The sequence below is a fragment of the Coregonus clupeaformis genome, chromosome 13 (genome assembly GCF_020615455.1).
Source record: "Coregonus clupeaformis isolate EN_2021a chromosome 13, ASM2061545v1, whole genome shotgun sequence".
In the NCBI taxonomy this organism is placed as follows: domain Eukaryota; kingdom Metazoa; phylum Chordata; class Actinopteri; order Salmoniformes; family Salmonidae; genus Coregonus; species Coregonus clupeaformis.
The window spans coordinates 54,700,934-54,728,204 of record NC_059204.1 but is presented as its reverse complement, the minus strand read 5'-3'; the positions used below and the strand labels follow the sequence as shown (position 1 = coordinate 54,728,204).

General features: G+C 42.9%; 1 protein-coding gene across 1 annotated transcript; it reads right to left on the bottom strand.

The window, feature by feature from the left end:
• Nucleotides 1-5,252: 5,252 nt before the first annotated feature.
• ncbp3 (nuclear cap binding subunit 3) lies at nt 5,253-24,599 on the bottom strand. The gene is made up of 13 exons (XM_041894622.1): nt 24,355-24,599; nt 23,690-23,755; nt 23,461-23,566; nt 21,818-21,943; nt 21,595-21,729; nt 21,241-21,380; nt 21,029-21,137; nt 10,604-10,703; nt 9,358-9,458; nt 8,868-9,189; nt 8,481-8,692; nt 5,914-6,096; nt 5,253-5,794 (listed from the first exon to the last, which is right to left on the bottom strand). Exons 1-13 carry the CDS (start codon nt 24,535-24,537, stop codon nt 5,496-5,498), a joined length of 2,082 nt encoding a protein of 693 aa, XP_041750556.1. The 5' UTR covers nt 24,538-24,599; the 3' UTR covers nt 5,253-5,495.
• Between the last annotated feature and the right edge of the window lie 2,672 nt (nt 24,600-27,271).

Genomic DNA, 27,271 nt, shown 5'->3' with positions numbered 1-27,271 from the left:
CTGGAATGCACATCAAGCCTAGACGATAGTGTGCTATATCTGCGTTATCCGCTGCCTAGGCAATACTAGAGGGCCAGAGCAAGCAGGTGGGCTTCCTCCATCTTTGGGGATACACTGAGGGTGGAGTTTGAGTCCCCGGCTGGCCCAGTGTGAAGCCAAAGGTGGATGAATGAAAATAGTTCACTCAGGCCGTTTACCATTGTCTACTTAAGGGGGTGGCTCTCCCATAGACACCCAATACGATAACAGCTGGCTTTGCTCTACTTAGTTCATTGACTTCCATTGAAAGAGATCAAATGAGGGAGTGGGATGTCTCGCTTCAGTCTCTGGTGAAGCTCTTGATTCACCTGGCTAGACCAAGAGGTTATGCGGAGGGGTCCAGCTGAGACCACGTGGCACCTAGGGTGGAGACGGAAGATGAATGAGAGGGGGGTATCTGTGAGTAGAGTGCTGTCAATATAAGGTCAAGTCAAATGTGAGTGTGTGTGTGTGTGTTTCTTTCTGCCTGCCTGCCTGTCAGTCAGTTGCTATTCAAAGCATAGTCTACCTCGGTCAGTAGAGCGTTGCATGGCGATGATGTTGGCTCCTACTTCGGCTGGCGGACTTCTTCCTGGCCTCAGCAATGGTCAGCAGACTGCACAGAGGGGTGAAGGACAGTAGGGGGATCTGATTGGTGCTCACCTCTCCTGCAATGGAAGTGTTGAATGTTGAATAAAGCATCTCTCCTAGTGACTGGATGTCAAATGAATCCTTGCCAATAGTTGGGAAGAGCTGCGGTTACTATTCTAGTCCCAGATCTGTATGTCCACTCACGAACATCTACTAATCATAGACCAGGGGGTCAATCTGAAGTTACAGAAAGTATGAGTGAGAGAGAGAATTTGTTATCAGAGGAGGAGTGCTGATCTAGGATCAGGTCCACTCTGTCCATATAATAGTAGCATTCATTATGATATTTTCCAAATTTTTAGTCTGGATTGTTCTCTTGGGTCAAAGTGGACCCTGTACATTAATGAAATATGATTAGTGTAAATCCATATGTACATGTACTAGCTGGCTAGCACTGTCGTAGTACCTAATATAAGATACTTGTATCAGCTGTTATTTACTGAACAAAAATATATCTGACTGGGAATACAGATATGCATCTGTTGGTCACAGATACCATTTAAAAAAAAAATGGGCCTCACAATGGGCCTCAGGATCTCGTCACAGTATTTCTGTGCATTCAAATTGCCATCGATAAAATGCAATCGTGTTCTATGTCCGTAGCTTATGCCTGCTCATACCATAACCCCACCACCACCATGGGGCACTCTGTTCACAACGTTGACATCAGCAAACCGTTTGCCCACACGATGCCATACACGTGGTCTGCGGTTGTGAGGCCGGTTGGAAGTACTGCAAAATTCTCTAAAACGACATTGGAGATGGCTTATGGTAGAGAAATGAATACTAAATTATCTGACAACAGCTCTGGTGGACATTCCTGCATGCCAGTTGCACACTCCCTCAAAACTTGAGACTTCTGTGGCATTGTATTGTGGGACAAAACTGCACATTTTAGAGTGGCCTTTTATTGTCACCAGCAATAATCAACTTCTTTCATCAGCTTCTTGATATGCCACACCTGTCAGGTGGATGGATTATCTTGGCAAAGGAGTAATGCTCAGGGATGTAAAGAAATGTGTGCACAAAATTTGAGAGGGATAAGCTTTTTGTGCATATAGAAAATGTCTAGGATCTTTTATTTCAGCTCATGAAACATGAGGCCAACACTTTATATGTTTCGTTTATATTTTTGTTCAGGGTAGATGAACTTCATGTTTATGAGCTCCTACATGTGTTCCAGTATTAAAGTTGCCTTACAGTGGCCACCACCACTCCTCCAGCCACATCTGAAACTCAAAGACCGACGACAAATGCAAAACAAATGTTGTTATTCATAGGTTGCACCTCCGTCACTGGGTAGCGTCGTGGCATTGCATTGTTGTGAACATTCTCAAGCCGGTGGCGCCATAGTGGTACCCAAAAGTAGGCAAACGTTTAGTAGGAAACCACTTTGCCATTATTAGCATGTTGTCAAATGGATGTAAATGTCATTATATAGCAAAGTTCGTCAAAAATCGTCCATCTGGCGACATCAAAATGATAAAGGTTTTCCTACAAGTTATTTGCCTCATTTTGCAATGCCACTATTTCCAAGCCACTGTAATGCACTTTTGATTAAATCAGCGGTCATTGACGATGCATTGAGTAGAATGCTCGATCAGTCCGACACGCTTCTCAGATAGGGGCTTGCTTGTTCTCGTCTGAGAATAGCCATAGCTAACTAACGTTCCCATACTAGTAATCCCCTCAAGAGTCGCCAATTTCAGTGCATCATTCATATAGCTTCCTCCCTAGCTAGTTGGCTGTGCTATAAATTATATAGTCATACTAGCTAATTGTTTCAATGCACTGTCCAAATGTGAAATTACAAGACAAAAAAGGACACTTACTGTTAAATTGCGTCAATTCAAATCTGGTATAGGAACAAAAAGAGGTCAATACATGTCTTCTAAAATAGACTAGTATTTTAATTAATGCAAACACTTGAATGGTAAATATGATGTTCGTATATACGGGCCCACTGAAAAACCACGAAGGGCAGTCAGAGAACTGAGCCATTGTTATAAGTTCTTCTTTAAATACTCTGGCAGAGATAGTTCCCGCTCCCTGCTGGGCCTGTCAGAGTAGAGGCTGGGTGTGGTTTAAACTTACCCAACCTATCAATGGCGCACAGGCTGGTCCCATCCCCTTGGCGCTTCACTGTTGCCGGGCATTAGTTGTTATCTTTACAACTTGTCTCGAGTCAGCAACCTCAGACATAGTTTGTTCTTCTTTGTAGCAGAACACATGTGCTTGAGTGGTTTAACAAAGAGGCAGTGTGTGTGAGTCACAAGCCTGTCTCAGCCTACCCCCTAACGGTTCCTCACATTAATCACATCTTGTTATGTTAAACAATCTATATCAGTACAGCACAAACCTATTATGTTTAATCATTAATGTATTCTTTCTAAGCTAGGCATCACATCTAGTTGTAAGAAAATAGATCCCCACATTACCTAAAATGTTCCTCGCTTTGTCTTCTTGGTTTTTCAGGTAAGCCATGTAAGTAAATAAATGACAATACCATATACAGTATTGCTCAATGAAACTAGTATGTCCCAATGCTTCAAACCGAGGAGAAAATAAAAGTTGATCAACTCAAGCAAACCGGCCAAAATGTCAACCTGTGCATTAGAGGAAGCCGAGTAGCCTATGCTAACGTTTCAGCATAATAAAAGCATAGGCTATTTCTTATAATGTGCAACCGGATTACTTTGTAATAATGACATCTTTCTCATTATAACGTGAACCTTTCTCGTAATACCGAGATAATGGATTATTTTGTTATAACGTGATCTTAACTCGTAATATTTTTCCTGAGTGGCAGTAATATGCCACCATACGAAAACAATGCGCGCGCTTCAAAGGGGCCGAAGGTCTTGCGTTGTTCTAGATGGCCAGGTAGCTTGCAACAATGACAAGAAACTGCCATGTGGTGAATAGTAAGTGGCTAATTTCAGCTCCTTTGATCTTGATAAAATGTATTGTTTTGACTGATGTCACATCTATGCTAATATGACAAACATTTGCTAGCTGGCTAACCAACAACTATAACAATGTATTTGAGAGACAAGTGCTCATTTTGCAACTTTAATTATGTTTTCAATAAACATTGGAGACTAAATACAGTTTACATGTTAAACAATCTAAGCCAACCCAGTCTGTTTGCCCCATAGTTGCGCACCCGTTGGTTTTGTTGCTAAACAACCCCTCTAACAAAAGATTGCCATGCAAACACTCCTGAATCATGCTTTTGATACATGTAACGAAAACCACTCAGCCTCTGTATTACTGCTTAAATCTAGTCAACAATGACACCAAAGAAATAATAATTAATATTGTAACCTACTGTGTGCTCGAGCAACGTTTCTTTAGGTGATGAGTCTTTTCCACACCTAGACTGTAAAATGCTCTGCTATTGACAGGGCATTCAACCAACTCATCTGCTCCTTTGTTGTGAGGAAAGCCATTCACTAGGAAGACACCCTTTGTCAACTGCACCGTAGTGGTGTGCCCAATTCATACCGGCTTGTTTCAGGTTAGCAAAACTGTAAAATGCAAGGTCAGTGTAGTTGGAGCTGAGTTGATGCAGTCAGTTGGTGCCTGTGGGTCTTGGCCCTTTTACAGTGTTCGTTTAGAGCTGGTCAAAGCCTCAGGCCTCCCTACTTTAAACTGGGAACCACCCCTACACTGCAACTATTTTTTTTGGGGTGTATTCTCTATCAATTTACCAGGTGAAATAAACATTTGGTAATGGTAACAAGACAAGCAGTAACAAGACAATAAATCTCTTTATTTCTGCAGACGCCTTAATTAAATCAATTTGTTTTCCGTCGGGGAATGTAGGTTTGCTATCAAATGGCACCCTATTCCCTACATAGTGCCCCACAGGAGGTTGGTGGCACCTTAATTGGGGAGAACGGGCTCGTGGTAATGACTGGAGCAGAGTCTGTGGAATGGTATCAAATACACCAAACACATGGTTTCCAGGTGTTTGATGCCATTCCATTTGCTACGTGCCGGCCATTATTATGAGACGTTCTCCCCTCAGCAGCCTCCACTGTAGTGCACTACTTTTGACCAGAGCCCTATGGTCCCTGGTCAAGAGTAGTGTACTACATAGGGAATAGGGTTCCATTTGGCACGCAATTAGGCTTTTCCACCTACAATAACATAATATTAGCAATGTTGGCCATTTGCACATAATCCCAACAGTCAAAGTACAAAACCTTTCAGTAGAGAATCGAATAATCTGGTGTGGTCTTCTCTATGGCCCCAGAAGGAAAAAAATGCCACAAACCAAATATGTTGTTGTTCAAAGTCACACAGATACCACATACGATAGTGTCAGGATCAACACACAGAGAAACAGAGGGAGAGAGCTCAGTATCTGCCTCTTACTCTCGGTCACAGTTCTTTGTAGTCAACTTCACAGGATGTTAGAGAGACATTTATATTGCTCATAACGATTGGACATGACGTGTAGGTAGGCTATCTGAGGGTGAAATGTCATGGGAACAGGTTATCAGAACAATATAGAGATAATGTAATACAAAAACAAAATGGCCTCCTGTCCTGACAAACAGAACATCTCACATCAGTCTTTTTACAATTCTGTCCAGTTTATTTTCTTGTTTCTCTTCATAAAGAGTATTTTATTTGTGTTTGTACAATGGACCAGGCCACAGTGACGGGGGCCCAAGGATCAAAAGAGTCCTCCAGAGACCGAGAAAGAGAGGTAACTCAAGAAGAGGGCGGGGGTGGATAGTCACCTTTCTGCTCTAGATGAAGGCATGACCAAATCCACACACACTTTCCACTCTTTCTCTCTCCCCCTCGGTCTCTCAGGAGTCTGAGTCAGATCCGTTACTGCTCTCCCGGCTGATCTCAATCTGTAGCGAGGGCAGGTTGTCAAGCCGACTCTTCTTCATCGTGTGGGTCTGCTGTTCCTTCTGTTTGATCAAGGCCCCCCACACCTTCTGCAGTGCAGAGTCGTCCTCCTCCTCATTTTCCTCTTCTCCTTCCCGCCCCCGTCCCCCCAACCTGGAGCTGGCTGATCCCGATCCCGCACGGCGACTGGAAGGCTTCCGCTCGGGAACGTCACCCTTATGGGAGGAGGGGCCGAGCCTGCTCCACAGACGACCTGGGGGGAGGGAGCGAGAAGGGGGGGGATCAATATTAAAGCACTTTGTGTCTCTTTTCAACAAACTTACAGCATTATTGACTAATAGCAGTAGATGGAGATCTGTTTTTCTTCCTTACTCGATTTCCCGTCTTTGGACGAATCAGAGTAGAGGCCGTGGGCGTCTTGTTTGGCCACGCCCAGTCGGCTGTGCACGTCTGTGATTTGCTCTCGGGGAGGGGGTGAGTCTCGGGAGGCGACAGGGGAGGCGGAGTGTCGTCTCTCAGGAGAGTACGGTCTCTTCCCTAACCTCTGCCTCACATCTACACACAACACAAGGTTAAATACACTATACACACACAAACCAGAAAAAATATTATACCACGTCATTGAGATTACCCTGGTTCCCAGGATATTGCGCACATAAGTCTGGGACATCAACGATTCAAAGTTGGCCTAAGTGGGAGTGACCACAGAATTCTTTAGACGTGTGGGTTGTATAGCAACCGTGGAGCAAAACAGGGAGGGTTGGCTTAGAATCAAAGGATTGTTGGCAACATGGAAACTATAGTTCTCCAAATCCTTATTGAAAACAAATAAATTTGCACAATGAGCATTTGTTGTCCCTCAAATACATTGTTACTAGGAATGTGCATCTTTCCCATTCAAGATGATTCGATGCGTATCTAGACACATGGGCGCCGATACGATACAGGAACGATACGTGTTCGTTTGATTAGAGGGATGAATCGATGCGATTCGGTGCACTAACATTTGTTGCATAAACACATTCATTTTCCATCGGTTGCTGATGGAGCTCATGAGCTGGGTCTCTGAGCTGGATCTGTCTGAGCTGACTTTGGTGTGTGTGTAAATTAAGTACAGTATATGTCTATGGTGTATGTAGGCACCGGAGCTAAGCCATAAGGGAAACTGGGCATCTACCACCCACTATCAGTTAGGGGGGACAATGTTTGCGTTCTCTCCCCCCCTTTGATCTGAAATCCCCCACTAACTGTCATTTTTGCAGATTAAAAGTGTTATAGCTAGTCATGTATCAATATTTATCTTTAACAATTAGCTATGACATAGCCAATTAATATATAGCACAATTTTGGATTTCACCCGTCTCATAATCGAATGGTTTAGACTTTTGACAGACTGAGTGAGCTTCTGATTTCCTCGTTATGAAATTATCAACTTTATATATACACGATTGTTCCAGGCAAAACGACCAAAACTATTGATGATGATGAACCTGAACAATCAAAATAAAATGTAATGTAATCCTCGATCAGCATGTAGCCTACCTATAGCCAGATGAGTTGTCTCCGTTGGTAGCTTAGGCTACTTTTATTCCAGTAAAACACAATTTTCAGCGCATTTGATTTAAAATAACCTAGCAAATTACATTGGTTGTCGCTCAACTAATAAAGCCTAATATTGCGCAAGCCATTTTACAAACACATGAACGCTTAAAGTGACGCGCAGATGCACCAGATCAGGAATAGGCCTACCTCTCAGTAAGGTTTGTTCGGCATTCAAAATGACTTGTAGATTAATGACTGTCAACATAATTACATGCAGTTCGACATTGAAAGATTAGGTATTTTCGGAAGGTAGAAAGAAAGTAATTTGAGAAAATGTTTAGTGAACCGGCAATTAGTAAGGTTTGAATCGATTTTCTGACCAATGCATTCTACATTTGGATCGTTTTGGGGTCCCGCAGACCAGTGCACTCATATCTTAAACGTTTGAATCGGGGGATCGATGTGTACCTTTGAATCATTACATCCATATTAGCATAGATGTGACAAGAGTCAAAACACCTCCGAAACAAGACATTGTATCAATAACAAGATACAACCAGCTGAAACGAGCCACCTACGACTCCACAACATGGCAGCTTCTTGTCATTGTTGCTAGCCATCTGACCATCCAGAATCACAACACACGGAATACTACTCCATCATTTTCGTAACACTGTCAGTCTATGGGAGTGACCTTACTGAGTAAAGTATGTCATGATTACATTTGTTGAGAATCACAAGACTGCGAGGCGTGGAGGGTTAAGGCGTCAACATGCTTCAGTTTGGCTGGTGCCTAGCCGAACTCTGTGTGTGCTCGCATACTCCCTTTAAAAGACCTTCGCTTGCAAATTTAAAAAAAAGCATCAATAGTACTGTCAGAATTTATCTAAAGGAATCTGTCATTAATTGATACGTTTTGCCAAGGAGATCTTAGTCGCACTAACTAAGATGTTTGGTGCTATATTTCTCAATTAACAAATGTGCATGAAAACGAGTCGTCTCTCGTTGATTGACAAGAAATACTTTACTTAAGAATCACAGACGAAGGGGCGTAGACTTCATCTTGCCTCCAGAAAAAAAAATGGTGTGCCCGAATCGCCCAAAAAACCCTTACCGAAGCCCAAATGAACAAAAATGTTGTCATAATATATGCATGAACTCTTCCGAACTGTTTCGGCTGGGAAGCATGCGGACGCCTTTAGGGGGAAGGCGTTGTGGGAGATGATTGGTTGGTAGATTAAGCCCATTAAGCCCAATGCCAATGCATGGAGAGTTTCTCCCGATCTTTCTGTATTGGTTAACAAAGGCCAAGTTGAATGTGTTGGTCCAGCAGACTCGGAAATGTCTTGGAACTAGATTACATTGATATTGACCGTGTAGAGTGGTGGATAACTGACCCGTTTTTCCACTACTGGCCACAGGGGCGCGCTGTCTGTGCTGGGTTTGGCTCTGTCTTTTCTCCTCCAATAGCTGCCTCACATCCATCACTTTCTCCACTGCACTGCTTTTGGTCCCTCCCACCGATCCTCCACTTCCTCCTCCTCCACCACCGATCCTGTTCCGGACGCCACTACCCCCCGAGCCGCTGTCACTGCGAACAGAAGAGTGTCTGAAGAACAGACACGGAGAACATCAACTATTAATTTACTACGTTTACCTACGTCAAAAGGTCCACATTCTGCACACATACACACAAACCCACACTGTAGGCCCCTGAGGTTGGTCATCATGGTCATATCACCCATCTCCACACACACTTTCGTCCACCACACACACCCACTGACCGTATAGTCTTGAGGTTGGTCTCGACCTCGTCTGCGTACATGGTCATCTTCATGCTCTTCTTGGGGGAGGGGGTTGAGATCATCTTGAGCTCCAGGTCATAGTCCATTTCGTCTGAGTCTGACGAGACAGAGGGGGAAGACGAGGGCCTGCCCAAACGACTCCGCAGGGCCACCCCTGGACCTCCCGCACCCCGCCCTCCCTCCCTTTCCCTCCCTCTCTCCCCCTTCTCCTTGTACTCCACCACCCTGTCGTCTGAGTCCATGTCCTCCTCTTCCTCCTCTTCTTCCTCTATTGGTTCTTCTGGCAGGTTGACTAGGTCAGCTGGAGAGAGATGGGGGAGAAAGGAGAGGAAGAGGATAGAGGAGCGAGACAGGGAGGAAGTCACAGATTACCACAGGGGATCTGTAAATGAATGTTAGCGCATGGCAGTTGCAAATGTTTGTGTGGGTGTTCCCACCTAAGTGTCTGTAGGGTAGAGTGTGTTCTTACCAGAATGTCTGTGTGTATAGGGTGATGTGTGTCCCATGCTGTCCCCTATGAGGGGTTTCTTGCTCTTGCTCACGATTCTGCGCGTGTGATACCGTCTCTTCCTGCAGAAGGTGACAGAGACATTAGCATCAACATACCCACCCATATACTTCAACCCTTCAGTCTAACATCAGTCCCTGATTCGAGGGGAAGAATACATTTTTAAAAACAGTGGAACTGGCTTCGCGGTCCAGATCTTAATTTGAGCGTTCGACTAACCAGCATGTCTTTTTTCCTGATGGAAAGGGGTCAAAGGGGAAAATAAACTGAAAAAATAAAATCAGGGAAAACCGATGAGAAGTAGAGAAAAGGACAGAGGGGAATAAAAAGGGAGAGAGAAAAGTGAAAAAGAGAGGGGGAAGAATGACATCTGTGTTCAAGTAGCGGACGACAAACATAGTACTACTATTGTTGTTGTTGTTTTCTGATAACAGGAAGGTGCAGACATAGAAAAAGTGAAAGAAAGTGTAAGGGAAAAGTGAGTGAAAGAGACCAAAGGAGCAACATATCAGTTCCAGTCAGCCATGGTGGTGATGAGGATCTGGCTGTACCATGATGGTTTGGCACAAATAAATGAAAGTAAAACATTTAAGGAACTCAGTCCAGCTTTCAAAATACTCTTGAACGTTGTAATAGTGGAATGCACAAGGTGCAATTTCAAAATTGGGTAGTGCATCAATTTTCCTCATCATGTCAGTTATTGCATACCTTAGAGATCTATTTATAACTTGTCAGAAATGTCCAGATCAACTAGCCCATGTCAGCTAATGGTTTTTCGCTAGGTTTTTTAGCCCATAGATTTTGTTGTAATGGTTGTCACTCAAATATCACATGAATACACATTAGATGTGGCAAAATGTATCAAATAGCAGGAACATTTGCTTTACAACTGCAACATTTTCTCTGAAACCCATGACAAAATGTGTAGAATTGCAGGAAATTAACTTTAAACCTACAACATTTTCTCTCCGCCAACAAGAGGGGTGTGAAGTGTGTTTCATGAACAGTGCTTGTGCCCATAGAAAGACTGGGCGCAAGATATTTGCCAATGCTGGAAGGGGGGCCTGAGTGAAAAAAGTCTGGGAACCCCTGGTTTAGCGCACTGTCCCCCTGAATCGCCATGGAGACGCACCACAGGGTGCCTAGCCAGCATGTATGAATGAATAAATGAGTGTTGGCGCAAGGAAGCATCCGCGCGTGTTGTTACCAGGAGTTGCTGAGGATGCCCCTCATGCCTCCGTAGTTGGGGTTGCCGTACTTCATGTAATATCTGCTCTTCCTCGCAGCACCCAGCTCCTTCTTATCACCTGAACACACAGAAAGAAACTGTCACAATCCTAATACAGTGCCTTCAGAAAGTATTCACAGCCCTTGACTTATTCCACATTTTGTTGTGTTACAGCCTGAATTCAAAATGGATTAAATATTATTTCACCAGCCACATTGGCGGGTGGGGGTCACACAGAGCATTTGAGAATTAACCCATTTTCTCACCTAATGACTCAAATATTTGGGGGTACATTGTGTTTGATTTAGCATGGAACACTTCAAAAAAACTTTTTTTTTTTTTTTAATTAAAAACACTCATTTTCATTGTGCTCCTAAATTTGTGCCACAATAATTTCAACTTAGAGTGCATTCGGAAAGTATTCAGACCCCTTCACTTTTTCCACGTTTTGTTAAGTTACAGCCTTATTCTAAAATGGATTAAATTGGTTTTTCCCTCCCTCAATCTACACACACACACCCCATAATGACAAAACAAAAACCGGAAATATAATATTTACATAAGTATTCAGACCCTTTACGCAGTACTTTGTTGAAGCACCTTTGGCAGCAATTACAGCCTCAAGTCTTCTTGGGTATGACGCTACAAGCTTGGCACACCTGTATTTGGGGAGTTTCTCCCATTCTTCTCTGCAGATCCTCTCAAGCTCTGTCCGGTTGGATGGGGAGTGTCGCTGCACAGCTATTTTCAGGTCTCTCCAGAGATGTTAGATCGGGTTCAAGTCCGGGCTCTGGCTGGTCCACTCAAGGACATTCAGAGACTTGTCCCGAAGCCACTCCTGCGTTGTCTTGGCTGTGTGCTTAGGGTCGTTGTCCTGTTGGAAGGTGAACCTTCACCCCAGTCTGAGGTCCTGAGCGCTCTGGAGCAGGTTTTCATCAAGGATCTCTCTGTAATTTGCTCCCTTCATCTTTCCCTCTATCCTAACAAGTCTCCCTTTCCCTGCCGCTGAAATACCTTCCCACAGCATGATACTGCTACCACCACGCTTCACCGGATGGTATTGGTATTGGCCAGGTGATGAGCGGTGCCTGGTTTCCTCCAGACGTGACGCTTGGCATTCAGGCCAAAGAGTTCAATCTTGGTTTCATCACACCAGAGAATCTTGTTTCTCATGGTCTGAGAGTCCTTTGGGTGCCTTTTGGCAAACTCGAGTGGGCTGTCATGTGCCTTTTACTGAGGAGTGGCTTCCGTCTGGCCACTCTACCATAAAAGGCCTGATTGGTGGAGTGCTGCAGATATGGTTGTGTTTCTGGAAGGTTCTCCCATCTCCACAGAGGAATTCTGGATCTCTGTCAGAGTGACCATTGGGTTATTGGTCACCTCCCTGACCAAGGCCCTTCTCCCCCGATTGCTCAGTTTGGCCGGGCGGTCAGCACTAGGAAGAGTCTTGGTGGTTCCAAACTTCCATTTAAGAATTATGGAGGCCACTGTGTTCTTGGGGACCTTCAATGCTGCAGAAATGTTTTGGTAACCTTCCCCAGATCTGTGCCTCGACACAATCCTGTCTCGGAGCTCTACGGACAATTCCTTCGACCTCATGGCTTGGTTTCTGCTCTGACACGCACTGTCAACTTTAAGACCTTCTATAGGACAGGTGTGTGCCTTTCGAAATCATGTCCAATCAATTGAATTTACCACAAGTGGACTCCAATCAAGTTGTAGAAACATCTCAAGGATGATCAATGGAAACAGGATGCACCTGAGCTCAATTTCGAGTCTCGTAGCAAAGGGTCTGAATACTTATGTAAATAAGGTATTTCTGTTGTAAATTTTCAAAAAACCTGTTTTCGCTTTGTCATTATGGGGTATTGTGTGTAGATTGATGAGGAAATAGTTTTATTTAATCAATTTTAGAATAAGGCTGTAATGTAACAATGTGGAAAAGGTCAAGGGGTCTGAATACTTTCCGAAGGCACTGTATATAAAAAATAAAAGATAACTAATGTAAAACATACTGTGTCCGTAAAATGTATATATAAGCTGGAAGTAGAAGCCTAAGTGTTGTTGTCCATTAGTTTACTCCAATTAGTGGAGGGCTGGCAGGGTTAGGGGAAATATTTTTTTAAACCAAAAAATAATATATAGTACCAGTCAAAAGTTTGGACACACCTACTCATTCAAGGGTTTCTCTTTATTTTTTACAATTTTCTACATTGTAGAATAATAGTGAAGACATCAAAACTATGAAATGACACATATGGAATCATGTAGTAACCAAAAAAAGTGTTAAACAAATCAAAATATGTTATATTTGAGATTCTTCAAAGTAGCCACCCTTTGCCTTGATGACAGCTTTGCACACTCTTGGCATTCACTCAACCAGGTTCATGAAAAATGCTTTTCCAACAGTCTTGAAAGAGTTCCCACATATGCTTAGCACTTGTTGGCTGCTTTTCCTTCACTTTGCGGTCCAACTCATCCCAAACCATCTCAATTGGGTTGAGGTTGGGTGATTGTGGAGGCCAGGTCATCTGATGCAGCACTCCATCACTCTCCTTGGTCAAATAGCCCTTACACAGCCTGGAGATGTGTTTTGGGTCATTGTCCTGTTGAAAAACAAATGATAGTCCCACTAAGCGCGAACCAGATGGGATGGCGTATCACTGCAGAATGCTGTGGTAGCCATGCTGGTTAAGTGTGCCTTGAAAGAGTTCCCACATATGCTTAGCACTTGTTGGCTGCTTTTCCAACTCATCCCAAACTATCTCAATTGGGTTGAGGTAAGGTGATTGTGGAGGCCAGGTCATCTGATGCAGCACTCCATCACTCTCCTTCTTGGTCAAATACAGTGAGGGAAAAAAGTATTTGATCCCCTGCTGATTTTGTAAGTTTACCCACTGACAAATAAATGATCAGTCTATAATTTTAATGGTAGGTTTATTTGAACAGTGAGAGACAGAATAACAACAAAAAAATCCAGAAAAACAATTGATTTGCATTTTAAATGAGGGATATAAGTATTTGACCTCTCTGCAAAACATGACTTAGTACTTGGTGGCAAAACCCTTGTTGGCAATCACAGAGGTCAGACGTTTCTTGTAGTTGGCCACCAGGTTTGCACACATCTCAGGAGGGATTTTGTTCCACTCCTCTTTGCAGATCTTCTCCAAGTCATTAAGGTTTTGAGGCTGATGTTTGGCAACTCGAACCTTCAGCTCCCTCCACAGATTTTCTATGGGATTAAGGTTTGGAGACTGGCTAGGCCACTCCAGGACCTTAATGTACTTCTTCTTGAGCCACTCCTTTGTTGCCTTGTCCGTGGGGTTTGGGTCATTGTCATGCTGGAATACCCATCCACGACCCATTTTCAATGCCCTGGCTGAGGGAAGGAGGTTCTCACCCAAGATTTGACGGTACATGGCCCCGTCCATCGTCCCTTTGATGCGGTGAAGTTGTCCTGTCCCCTTAGCAGAAAAACACCCACAAGCATAATGTTTCCACCTCCATGTTTGACGGTGGGGATGATGTTCTTGGGGTCATAGGCATCATTCCCCCTCGTCCAAACATGGCGAGTTGAGTTGATGCCAAAGAGCTCGATTTTGGTCTCATCTGACCACAACACTTTCACCCAGTTCTCCTCTGAATCATTCAGATGTTCATTGGCAAACTTCAGACGGCCCTGTATATGTGCTTTCTTGAGCAGGGGGACCTTGCGGGCGCTGCAGGATTTCAGTCCTTCACGGCGTAGTGTGTTACCAATTGTTTTCTTGGTGACTATGGTCCCAGAAGCCTTGAGATCATTGATAAGATCCTCCCGTGTAGTTCTGGGCTGATTCCTCACCGTTCTCATGATCATTGCAACTCCACAAGGTGAGATCTTGCATGGAGCCCCAGGCCGAGGGAGATTGACAGGTCTTTTGTGTTTCTTCCATTTGCGAATAATCGCACCAACTGTTGTCACCTTCTCACCAAGCTGCTTGGCGATGGTCTTAGAGCCCATTCTAGCCTTGTGTCGGTCTACAATCTTGTCCCTGACATCCTCGGAGAGCTCTTTGGTCTTGGCCATGGTGGAGAGTTTGGAATCTGATTGATTGCTTCTGTGGACAGGTGTCTTTTATACAGGTAACAAACTGAGATTAGGAGCACTCCCTTTAAGAGTGTGCTCCTAATCTCAGCTCGTTACCAGTTTAAAAGAAACCTGGGAGCCAGAAATCTTTCTGATTGAGAGAGGGTCAAATACTTATTTCCCTCATTAAAATGCAAATCAATTGATAACATTTTTGACATGCATTTTTCTGGATTTTGTTGTTGTTATTCTGTCTCTCACTGTTCAAATAAACCTACCATTAAAATTATAGACTGATCATTTATTTGTCAGTGGGCAAACGTACAAAATCAGCAGGGGATCAAATACTTTTTTCCCTCACTGTAGCCCTTACACAGCCTGGAGGTGTGTTTTGGGTCATTGTCCTGTTGAAAAACAAATGATATTCCCACTAAGCCCAAACCAGATGAGCTGGCGTATCGCTGCAGAATGCTGTGGTAGCCATGCTGGTTAAGTGTGCCTTGAATATGAAATAAATCACTGACAGTGTCACCAGCAAAGCACCCCCCACCATCACACCTCCATGCTTCACGGGGGGGAACCACACATGCGGAGATCATCCGTTCACCTACTCTCACGAAGACACGGCGGTTGGAACCAAAAATCTCATTTGGACTTTCCACCGGTCTAATGTCCATTGCTCGTGTTTCTTGGCCCAAGCAAGTCTCATCTTATATGTGTCCTTTAGTAGTGGTTTCCCGAGTGGTGCAGTGGTCTAAGGCACTAGAGATCCTGGTTCAAGTCCAGGCTCTGTCGCAGCCGGCCGTGACCGGGAGACCCATGGGTGGCGCACAATTGGTCCAGCGTCGTCCAAGGTAGGGGAGGGTTTGGCCGGCAGGGATGTGGGTTCGTTTCCCACGGGGGGTCAGTATGAATAAAAAAACAAAAAAACATGTATGCATTCACTAACTGTAAGTCGCTCTGGATAAGAGCGTCTGCTAAATGACTAAAATGTAAATGTAATGTTTCTTTGCAGCAATTCGACCAGGAAGGCCTGATTCACAGTCTCCTCTGAAAAGTTGATGTTGAGATGGGTCTGTTACTTGAACTCGGTGAAGCATTTATTTGGGCTGCAATCTGAGGTGCAGTTATCCTCTGCAGCAGAGGTAAGTCTGGGGCTTCCTTTCCTGTGGCGGTCCTCATGAGAGCCAGTTTCATCATAGCGCTTGATGGTTTTTGCGACTGCACTTCAAGAAACATTCAAAGTTCTTGACATTTTCCGGATTAACTGACCTTCATGTCTTAAAGTAATGATGGACTGTCGTTTCTCTTTGCTTATTTGAGCTGTTCTTGCCATAAATATGGACTTGGTCTTTTACCAAATAGGGGTATCTTCTGTATACCACCCCTACCTTGTCACAACATAACTGATTGGCTGAAACGCATTAAGAAGGAAAGAAATTCCACAAAATAACTTAAAGCACATCTGTTAATTGAAATGCATTCTAGGTGACTACCTCATGAAGCTGGTTGAGAGAATGCCAAGAGTGTGCAAAGCTGTCATCAAGGTAAAGGGTGGCTACTTTGAAGAATCTCAAATAACATATTTTGATTTGTTTAACACTTTTTTGGTTACATGATTCCATATGTGTTATTTCATAGTTTTGATATCTTCACTATTATTATGTAGAAAATAGTAAAAATAAAGACACCCTGGAATGAGTAGGCGTGTCCAAACTTTTGACTGGTACTATATCTCTCCTCCCTGATGCAGCAACCACCACACCTACAGTGTGTATAGCGCTGTCCGTGTTGCTGAAGCTGCAGCCATTTCTGAATTAAAGGTTGTTACTGAAATCCCTAATTTACCAATAGGGCCTGACCTATAGCATATCATAATCACATCAATAAATTGGTTATAACAAACTCTGAACACCGTAACAGCAAAATGGATGCAGAGGACACGACAAACTTGAAACGGGGGAATGTTTACTGTTTGCGCAGGAGGTAAAGCGGAAGTCAGATGTGTGGAATAAATTTGACTAGTTGTGGAAAATACTAGAGACCAAGAACGAGAAGGTAAGGAGCAAGCACTGCTTATATATGTGACAAACAGGTGCTGTTAGATTACAATTTCATTTTTCTGACCGTTCAGAAACAATGTAAACACTAAATAAATCATAAGCGTACCAGAGACTGTTGTAAAGTTTTTTTGTAAAGCCTTCATTACAGCAAAGACTAAAATGCTCATTATTCAATGGTCGCTTAGTTATTTAAAAACTAAAATGCTTAATTGCATTTCACATCATGAATGACTGGTATGCTGTGTGATGACATTAACAAATAAATGATTGATACAGTAGCCTATATAAATATTGAAATATAGGCCTAAGTAAGTTATGGTATTAAGCCTAAACAGGATGCACTCTTAGGCCTACAGCTCGATGGTGGTTATACAAGGCAGTTATATTACGCCTACTAATGATAATGACATTACTTATTATTATAATGATGATCATAATAATAAACAATAAGGAGGAGATCAAGGAAAAAGGAGGGTTATTTTTATAAATATAATTTCGGACAATTTGGAACAGTGTAAACACTAAATAAATTATTAATACCAGAGGCTGTTCTAACGAAGAAGAAAAAAAAGTAAAGACTTTATTACAGCATAGCAACGATTAAAAACAGCCACATTTGCGAAATTGTTGCGTGAGTCTTTGTGCTCACGGAATCAGTAGGCTATTAAACACTCAAAACAGGCAACAGAAGCAGGATCTGTCTTATTTCTGTAGATACAGTGCATTCGGAAAGTATTCAGACCCTTTCCCATCCACATTTTGTTATGTTACAGCCGTATTCTAAAATTAAATAAATACAAATTAATCAATCCACACACAATACCCCATAATGACAAACTGAAAACAGGTTTGTTGAAATGTTTGCTAATAAAAAATATGACTTATTTTACATAAGTATTCAGACCCTTTGCTATGAGACTCGAAATTGAGCTTAGGTGCATCCTGTTTCCATTGATCATCCTTGATGTTTCTACAACATGATTGGAGTCCACTTGTGGTAAATTCAATTGATTCGACATTATTTGGAAAGGCACACACCTGTCTATATAAGGTCCCACTGTTGACAGTGCATGTCAGAGCAAAAACCAAGCCATGAGGTCGAAGGCAGGATTGTGTCGAGGCACAGATCTGGGGAAGGGTACCAAAACATTTTTGCAGCATTAAAGGTCAAGAAACAGTGACCTCCATCATTCTTAAATGGAAGAAGTTTGGAACCACCAAGACTATTCCTAGAGCTGACCGCCCAGCCAAACTGAGCACTCAGGGAGAAGGGCCTTGGTCAGGGAGGTGACCAAGAACCCGATGGTCACTCTGACAGAGTTCCTCTGTGGAGATGGAAGAACCTTCCAGAAGTACAACCATCTCTGCAGCACTCCACCAATCAGGCCTTTATGGTAGAGTGGCCAGATGGAAGCCACTCCTCAGTAAAAGGCATGACAGCCCGCTTGGAGTTTGCCAAAAGGCACCTAAAGGACTCTCAGACCATGAGAAACAAGATTCTCTGGCCTGAATGCCAAACATCACGTCTGGAGGAAACCTGGCACCATCCCTACTGTGAAGCATGGTGGTGGCACCATTACATTTCCGTCATTTAGCAGACGCTCTTATCCAGAGCGACTTACAAATTGGTGCATTCAACTTATGATAGCCAGTGGGACAACCACCCTTTTTTTTTTTTAGGGGGTAGAAGGATTACTATTACCATCATGCTGTGGGGATGTTTTTCCGCAGCAGGAACTGGGAGACTAATCAGGATCGAGGGAAAGATTAACAGAGCAAAGTACAGAGAGATCCTTGATAAAAAAACCTACTCCAGAACGCTCAGGACCTCAGACTGGGGTGAAGGTTCACCTTCCAACAGGACAACGACACTAAGCACACAGCCAAGACAACGCAGGAGTGGCTTCGGGACAAGTCTCTGAATGTCCTTGAGTGGCCCAGCCCGGACTTGAACCTGATCGAACATGTCTGGAGAGACCTGAAAATAGCTGTGCAGCGACGCTCCCCATCCCACCTGACAGAGTTTGATAGGATCTGCAGAGAAGAATGGGAGAAACTCCCCAAATACAGGTGTGCAAAGCTTGTAGCGTCATACCCAAGAAGACTTGAGGCTGTAATCACTGCCAAAGGTGCTTCAACAAAGTACTGAGTAAAGGGTCTGAATACTTATGTAAATGTCATATTTTATTTATTTATTTTTACATCTGCAAAAATATCATAAACTGTTGACGAGGGGGGGGAAAACAATTCAATCCATTTTTACAATAAGGCTGTAACGTAACAAAACGTGGAAAAAGTCAAGGGGTCTGAATACTTTCCGAATGCACTGTATGTAATCTGTATCTCGCAATGTCTTGTATGCAAATTCACCAAAGTAGCCTAGAGTCTCTTCCTCTCTGGTTTAATTGAAATTACACATTTCCCAGGCCTTTATAGCCTGTTGTCTAGTTACACTATAACACGGAAAATAATGTTTTGTGATAACTGCCCTTTTTTTTTTCTTAAATATGATTTGGGATTTGTCTTAACGTTAAGGATCCCAATTTCGCGTTCTCACCCCTAGTGTGTAATGTGTATTTAGCTAGTTGTAACTGTATGTGTAGTGTGTGGCAGGGTTTCCATTAGCCGGTATAGCCTGCTTTTGGCCTTTAAAAAAATAGAAATGCCGATAAATAAAATTGGCACCGGCCAATTGTCTGAAACAATAATAATAAAATAATGCTTTTCAGCCTATACATTGATGGAAATACATTTGACCAGTCATGCTTATTGGACTATGGGTTAACTTGAATAATTTAGTGGAATTGAATTGGCGCGTCTGTGTAAATTCGTTACACATCTTATCACACGCACCACATACAGAGCCATTGAGCGGAGAATCTGACAGCGCTTTTATAAGCCCAACCATTGCGCAACAATTCTAAATGCAATCGTGTGTTAAAAATTGTTTTTGGGCCATGATTAAAGAGCTACTATTTTTATTTCTCAACTGGTAATAGTCTAACTAGACAACAGGCTATAAAGGCCTTGGAAATGTGTAATTTCAATAAAACCAGTGGAAGAGGCAAACTTTTGGCTACTTTGGTGAATTTGCGAGGCATACAAGACATTGCGAGATACAGATTACATAGTGGATTCGGAAAGTATTCAGACCCCTTGACTTTATCCACACTTCCCATTTGCCATTCAAATGCATAGGCAACAGAAGGCAGGCTTCCTCAGCACGTCACAATGAGCTAGAGGCAGTATGCATTTTGAAAACATAGCTTGGAAAGCAAGTGGCTATTGTGGTAAAAAGAAAACAATGAACACTAAATCTGTCTTTTAGTTATCAAAATTCTCAACTTAATTGAGCCAACAGTAGGCCTGTAGCCTATCTTATTGGCACCCGTGGAGAGCATTGGCCATATCCCCAGTGAGTGCACACTTCGCATGTTCACTGTTTATCATTGTCAGGTCAGTGTCACTTAAAAAAAGTTTGTTTTTGGACAATAATTTCCTCCTCCAGTTTAGGTGGAGGTCATTCTATTTGTGTCTCCCCTTCTCGTAGGCCTATTATATGAACAACGTCGTTTTTATTGATCTGTTTGTTAGCAGAGTAGGCTACCCTCTAATTAGTTGTATAAAAAAATATTCAGCTAATGTCTCCAGTCATAGTGTAGTAGAACTGCATGAAATGTGTTTTTCCTGTGCAAAGAAAGAAGCGTATCTGATATAGCCTATAGCCCAGGCCTCCACGTGCTCAGCCATGCTTTGAAATGTATTTTTTTGCAAGCAGTGATTGAGTTATATTAGCCTAAATTATGACTATCCAATCTACTCATCACATTACGAATAGTAGGCTCTTACATAAGTCTGCAAATGCGGTGATACTGTACATGGAATGCTTTATTATAAAGTTGTATTTTTATGGTGAAAATGTGCTTCCCTAAACATGAAACTCACGCGCCGCCTATGCATAGGCTAGTGATTTTGCTGTTCGTTACTCGTCTTGTTGGCCGAGGCAACGTAAATGTGGACAGTTATTCTAACATATTCAAAGTGCGCGGTAAGGACACACGTCATTGCACCCTAGACTTGCAAGTTCTATTAAGATTAATTACCATAATCTAAATGTGATTTCTGTCATTCTGAGCACTAATCAGGTTACGCACCCAATGCATATGGGTCCGGTAAATTTCTCAAATGTCCTGTAAGTTTAAATGCTACCGGTCAAATGTCCAGTGCCATATTTTCATTAGGGAACCCTAGTGTGTGTGTGTGTGTGTCTCTCACCGTGAGTGGCCAACCTCAGGAAGAGTTTGTTGCCCTTGAAGGGTTTGATGGCTGGTCGTAGGTCGTTCCGGAGCAGAGACTCACTCTCTGCCTGAGACAGCAGGTCCACCTCAAATAAACACACAGGTAAATAACATGCAGAGTTTCTACACACATACAGGTAACTAATACGCAACGTTTCCCCACACACCCAGTCTTGCACACAGTTTTACCTGGGTGGTCTCAGGTTCTGTTTTCTTCTCAGTCTCTCCCTCACTGGCTTTCCCCTCATTCTCCTTCACCATCTCTTTCTCCTCCTCATCCACCTCTCCCTCTTCATCATCATCGTCATCCGAGTCTCGTTCTCCGCGAGCTGAGACAGAACAGCAAGCAACACTCAGTGACAAAGCATATTAAGTACATGCCTCATATGACTGACAACACACACTGACCACAAACACCATGTCGCAGTCCTGACCATCAACACAGAATTACCCACCACATGTAATCATAAGACATACAAAGACAGTGAACATTGGAACATGGACACACACTCCAAACAGAACATGGACACACAGCACACTCACCCTTGCTCTCCTGGGTGGGATCACCAGGTTCTTTGGTGTGGTCTGTCTCCGTGGTAACCACCTCTGGGTCAGGCATGCGGCTGATGTTGATCAGAGCCCGGGTGGAAGTGACATCATCCAGCCACACCACATTACCTAGGAAACAATATTTAATGGCCTGTTAAAAACAGACCACTTGTCAGTCGCCTCTGTGTGTGTGTGTGTGTGTGTGTGTGTTACTCACAGGAGGTGTCGTCAATCCACTCGATGTGTGCTGGAGGGTAATCCTTAAAGTAACCAAACACATCCTGGGTGCTCATATCATCAACACCCGCCACGTGCAATGCCTCCAGGCGCAAGTTAGGGATGGCTGAGAAAGGGAGGGAGAGTGTATTCAGTGTGTGCATAGGTGTGAAATGGGCCGGGGACAATACCAATATCGCCATATTTGTAAGTATCGTGGCAAGGAAACAAAACACGAAGTGGATTTAACTTCTTTAACAGCACTAATGTTGGAAAAAAACATGATGTTGTAATCCAGTCACACGTATTCATTTTCCAAGCTATAATACACAATATTTTACATACAGTAGGTTTTTAAAGGACCAAAGAGTAGTCTGCTTCGTGTTTTCATTTTTGCCATGGAACAAATATTGCGATACTTGTCACAGCCCTAGTGTGAGTGATAAAAAGCCGGGTAAGTGTGTACCTTTCATCTTTATCCAGCACTTTGTGTGTGTGTATACAGTACCTTCAGAAAGTATTCATACTCCTTTACTTTACACATTGTTGTGTTACAGCCTGAATTCATAATGGATTGAAGACTTACACACAATACCCCATCATGACAAAGTGAAAACATTAATTGAAAATGAAATACAGAAATATCTCACTTACATAAGTATTCACACCTATTTGCTATGACACTCCAAATTGAGTTCTGGTGCATCCAATTTACTTTGAGTCCATCTGTGGTCAATTAAATTGTTCGGACATGATTTAGAAAAGAAACACCGATCTATACAAGGTCCCACAGTTGACAGTGCATGTCAGAGCAGAAACTATACCATGAAGTTCAAAGGAAATGTCAGTAGATCTCTGAGATAGAATTGTGATGAGGCATAAATCTGGGGAAGGGTATAAAACAATTTCTAGTGTTGAAAGTTTCCAAGAGCACAGTGGTCTCTATCATTGGGAAATTGAAAAATAATGGAACTACCCAGACTGCCTAGAGCTGACCATCCAACCAAACTGAGTAACCGGGCAAGAAGGACCTTGGTCAGGGAGGTGACCAGGAAGCCAATGACCACTGACAGAACTAGGCTGAGATTGTTGTCCTTCTGGCAGGTTTTCCCGTCTCTACAGCACTTCACCAATCTAGCCTTTATGGGAGTGGCCAGACGGAAGCCACTCCTGAGAAATGCACATGATGGCATGCCTGGAGTTTGCAAAAAATAAACATGAAAGACAGATCATAAGGCAAATTATTTTGTGGTCTGATCACACAAATTGAATCCATTGACAAATCTGGAAAGACTTGAAGATTGCTGTTCAGCGCTTGAGAAAATCTTCAAGGAAGAATGGGAGAAAATCCCCAAATCTAGATATACAAAGGTGAACAGACATACCCAAGAACTCAGAGCTGTAAACGCCACCAAAGCTGCTTCTACTTAGTATTGTCTCAGGGGTGTGAATACTTATTATATTTCTGTATTTCATTTTCAATACATTTCCAAAAACATGTTTTCACTTTGTCATTATGGGGTATTGTGTGTAGATGGGTGAGAAAAAATACATATTTTAATCCATTTTGAAATCCACACAAAATGTGGAATAAGTCAAGGGGTGTGAATACTTTCTGAAGGCACTGTACGTGTGTGTATCTACCTTTCTTCATGGTGTCTCTGTCCAACACCACATTCTTCTGGGCCAGGTTGGCCTCTGCACGGAAGTGGAACCTTTCCGCTCTCTTCTCCTTCCTCTCAATCGCCTCCTAGAAACAAACAAACACACAGTTATGGCAGTTAAAAGTTTAACCTCTTACTTTTGAGTGATGGAACTAGTATTAGTGTAAACGTTTGTCAGATCACTTGCAGGTATGGTTACAATACTGTACCTTTGATGTGACATCGATTCCAGTGATGAATGTGCCAGCTTTGTTCTCATACCGGCGACTTGTGTCCTGGTTAAATGTCAATAAATGTGTACATTAGACGCACTTTCTTACTGTGGGGTAGCCTAGCTAACAATGTATTGCTGACAGTTTACGTTTGTTCTTTACAATGAATGACTGTTGACAAAACAAGATGGTGTGCATTGAGTCTATCATACAACACCCCCCACCCCTAAAAAAAAAAAAAGCTGGCAAATTGAAAGTGGCAAGATCTAGCACCAAACCTCTGTCCTTGGGGACGTTAAAATTAGTTTGCTAACTAACTAGTACGTTGTATTATTAACTATGTAGCGAGGGGGTTTCTGTCATGAAACTTAACGTCAATTGAATTAACTAGCCAACGGTAGTTAGGCAGAGTTAAATGCTAAGATAACCGTTGTTTGTCATAAAATATGTAAAGTTAGCTTGCTTACGCTAGAACCAACAATATACTGTAACAACACAGACAGGTATGGTGAGGATGTCAACTAGCTACACTGGCTAACACTAGCTAGCCGCTAGCTATCTTGCTAGCTTAAGGCACGCTGAGCTCCTCCAATAACAAGGCAATATTCACAGGCCCCCGAAGGTACGCGAGCCCGCGATCTGGTGAGGCCTACATCCCTCACCGGCAACAATTCCTTCAAAGACCGGTTAACGGGGATGTCTTCCACCTTGAGTTCACCCTCCTCCACCTCCATCGGTTCAGATTCACGGGCATCTCGGTCCGAGTCTGAATCCGAGTCCGATTCTGAGCGGTCTGGACCGCTGTCTGGCTTTACCGACACCAGTAGACTGCGTACTGCCGCCATGGTCCTAACACTCAGTCCGCAAGCGCGTTCGAAGTAGGAAGTCGTGAGTGTGCAAGGAGAGGCTATACCCACACGCCTTGTGACTACATTTATGACGTATGTCGCGCAGTGAGAGTCGAGTCAAAGACAGTATATCCATATAAAAAGTACAGTTGCATATCTGGGAGTTTTTGTCAGAAAGGACAGTGATGCGTGTGAAAAATCGAATCATGAAAACAATTTCTGGAAAGCCAAAGTTATTCTTAACAGTTGGCTTCAAAGAGATGTATCTACACTGAACATAAATATAAACGCAACATGTTGTGTTGGTCCCATGTTTCATGAGCTAAAATAAAAGATCACAGAAATGTTCCATATGCACAAAATGCTTATTTCTCTTAAATGTTGTGAACAAATTTGTTTACATTCCTGTTAGTGAGCATTTATCCTTTGCCACAATAACCCATCCACCTGACAGGTAGCTTAATGGGTAAGAGCGTTGCCGAAAGGTCGCTGGTTCTAATCCCTGAGCCGACTAGGTGAAAATTCTGTTGATGTGCCCTTAAGCAAGGCACTTAACCCTAATTGCTCCTGTAAGTCGTTCTGGATAAGAGTGTCTGCTAAATGACTAAAGTGTAATATATCAAGAAGCTGATTAAACAGCATAATCAGTACACAGGTGCACCTTGTGCTGGGGACAATAAAAGTGCAGTTTTGTCCAACAATGCAATGCCACAGAAGTCTCAAGTTTTGAGAGAGCGTGCAATTGGCATGCTGACTGCAGGAACGTCCACCAGAGCTGTTGCCAGAGAATTGAATGTTAATTTCTCTACCATAAGCCACCTCCAAAGTCGTTTTAGAGAATTTGGCAGTACGTCCAACCAGCCTCACAACCGCAGGCGCCGTGTTGGTGAGCAGTTTACTGATGTCAACATCGTGAACAGAGTGTCCCATGGTGGCGGTGGGGTTATGGTATGGGCAGGCATAAACCTCGGACAATCAAATCAAATCAAATGTTATTTCTCACATGCGCCGAATACAACAGGTGTAGACCTTACAGTGAAATGCTTACTTACAAGCCTTTAACCAACAATGCAGTTTTAAGAAAGAACACCCCCCAAAAATCACTAAAAAATACAATATAAAATCATACAAAATAAAGTAACAAATAATTACTGAGCAGCAGTACAAATAACAATAGTGAGGCTACAGTTGAAGTCGGAAGTTTACATACACCTTAGCCAAATACATTTAAACTCAGTTTTTCACAATTTCTGACATTTAATCCATGTAAAAAGTCCCTGTCTTAGGTCAGTTAGGATCACCACTTTATTTTAAGAATGTGAAATGTCAGAATAATACTAGAGAGAATGATTTATTTCAGCTTTTATTTATTTCATCACATTCCCAGTGGGTCAGAAGTTTACATACACTCAATTAGTATTTGGTAGCATTGCCTTTATATTGTTTAACTTGGGTCAAACGTTTCGGGTAGCCTTCCACAAGCTTCCCACAATAAGTTGGGTGAATTTTGGCCCATTCCTCCTGACAGAGCTGGTGTAACTGAGTCAGGTTTGTAGGCCTCCTTGCTCGCACACGCTTTTTCAGTTCTGCACATAAATGTTCTATAGGATTGAGGTCAGGGCTTTGTGATGGCCACTCCAATACCTTTACTTTGTTGTCCTTAAGCAATTTTGCCACAACTTTGGAAGTATGCTTGGGATCATTGGCCATTTGGAAGACCCATTGGCGACCAAGCTTTAACTTCCTGACTGATGTCTTGAGATGTTGCTTCAATATATCCACATCATTTTCCTTCCTCATGATGCCATCTATTTTGTGAAGTGCACCAGTTCCACCTGCAGCAAAGCACCCCCACAGCATGATGCTGCCACCCCCGTTCTTCACGGTTGGGATGGTGTTCTTCGGCTTGCAAGCGTCCCCCTTTTTCCTCCAAACATAACGATGGTCATTACGGCCAAACAGTTCTATTTTTGTTTCATCAGCAAAGAGGCACTGAGTTTGAAGGTAGGCCTTGAAATACATCCACAGGTACACTTCCAATTGACTCAAATGATGTCAGTTAGCCTATCAGAAGCTTCTAAAGCCATGATATCATTTTCTGGAATTTTCCAAGCTCTTTAAAGGCACAGTCAACTTAGTGTATGTAAACTTCTGACCCACTGGAATTGTGATACAGTGAATTAATCTGTCTGTCAACAATTGTTGGAAAAATTACTTGTGTCATGCGCAAAGTCCTAACCGACTTGCCAAAACTATAGTTTGTTAAGAAGATATTTGTGGAGTGGTTGAAAAACAAGTTTTAATGACTCCAACCTAAGTGTATGTAAACTTCCGACTTCAACTGTATATACAGGGAGAACCGGTACCGAGTCAATGTGCGGGGGCACCGGTTAGTCGAGGTGATTGGGGTAATATGTACATGCAGGTAGAGTTATTAAAGTGACTATGCATAGATAATAAACAGAGAGTAGCAGCAGCGTAAAAGAGGGGTGTGGGGGGGGCAATGCAAATAGTCTGGGTAGCCATTTAATTAGATGTTCAGGAGTCTTATGGCTTGGGGGTAGAAGCTGTTTAGAAGCCTCTTGCACCTAGACTTGGTGCTCGGGTACCGCTTGCCGTGCGGTAGCAGAGAGAACAGTCTATGACTAGGGTGGCTGGAGTCTTTGACAATTTTTAGGGCAGTCCTCTGACACCGCCTGGTATAGAGGTCCTGGATGGCAGGAAGCTTGGC

What these genes read in the sequence shown, in the direction of transcription:
- ncbp3 (XM_041894622.1), bottom strand. Translation starts at nt 24,537, where the DNA reads ATGGCGGCAGTACGCAGTCTACTGGTGTCGGTAAAGCCAGACAGCGGT. An exon ending in CTATACACACAGACATTCTG is followed by an intron (nt 9,190 to 9,357) that starts GTAAGAACACAC and finishes ATCTCTCTCCAG; the next exon opens with CTGACCTAGTCAACCTGCCA. An exon ending in ACCAACCTCAAGACTATACG is followed by an intron (nt 8,693 to 8,867) that starts GTCAGTGGGTGT and finishes TCTGTTCTTCAG; the next exon opens with ACACTCTTCTGTTCGCAGTG.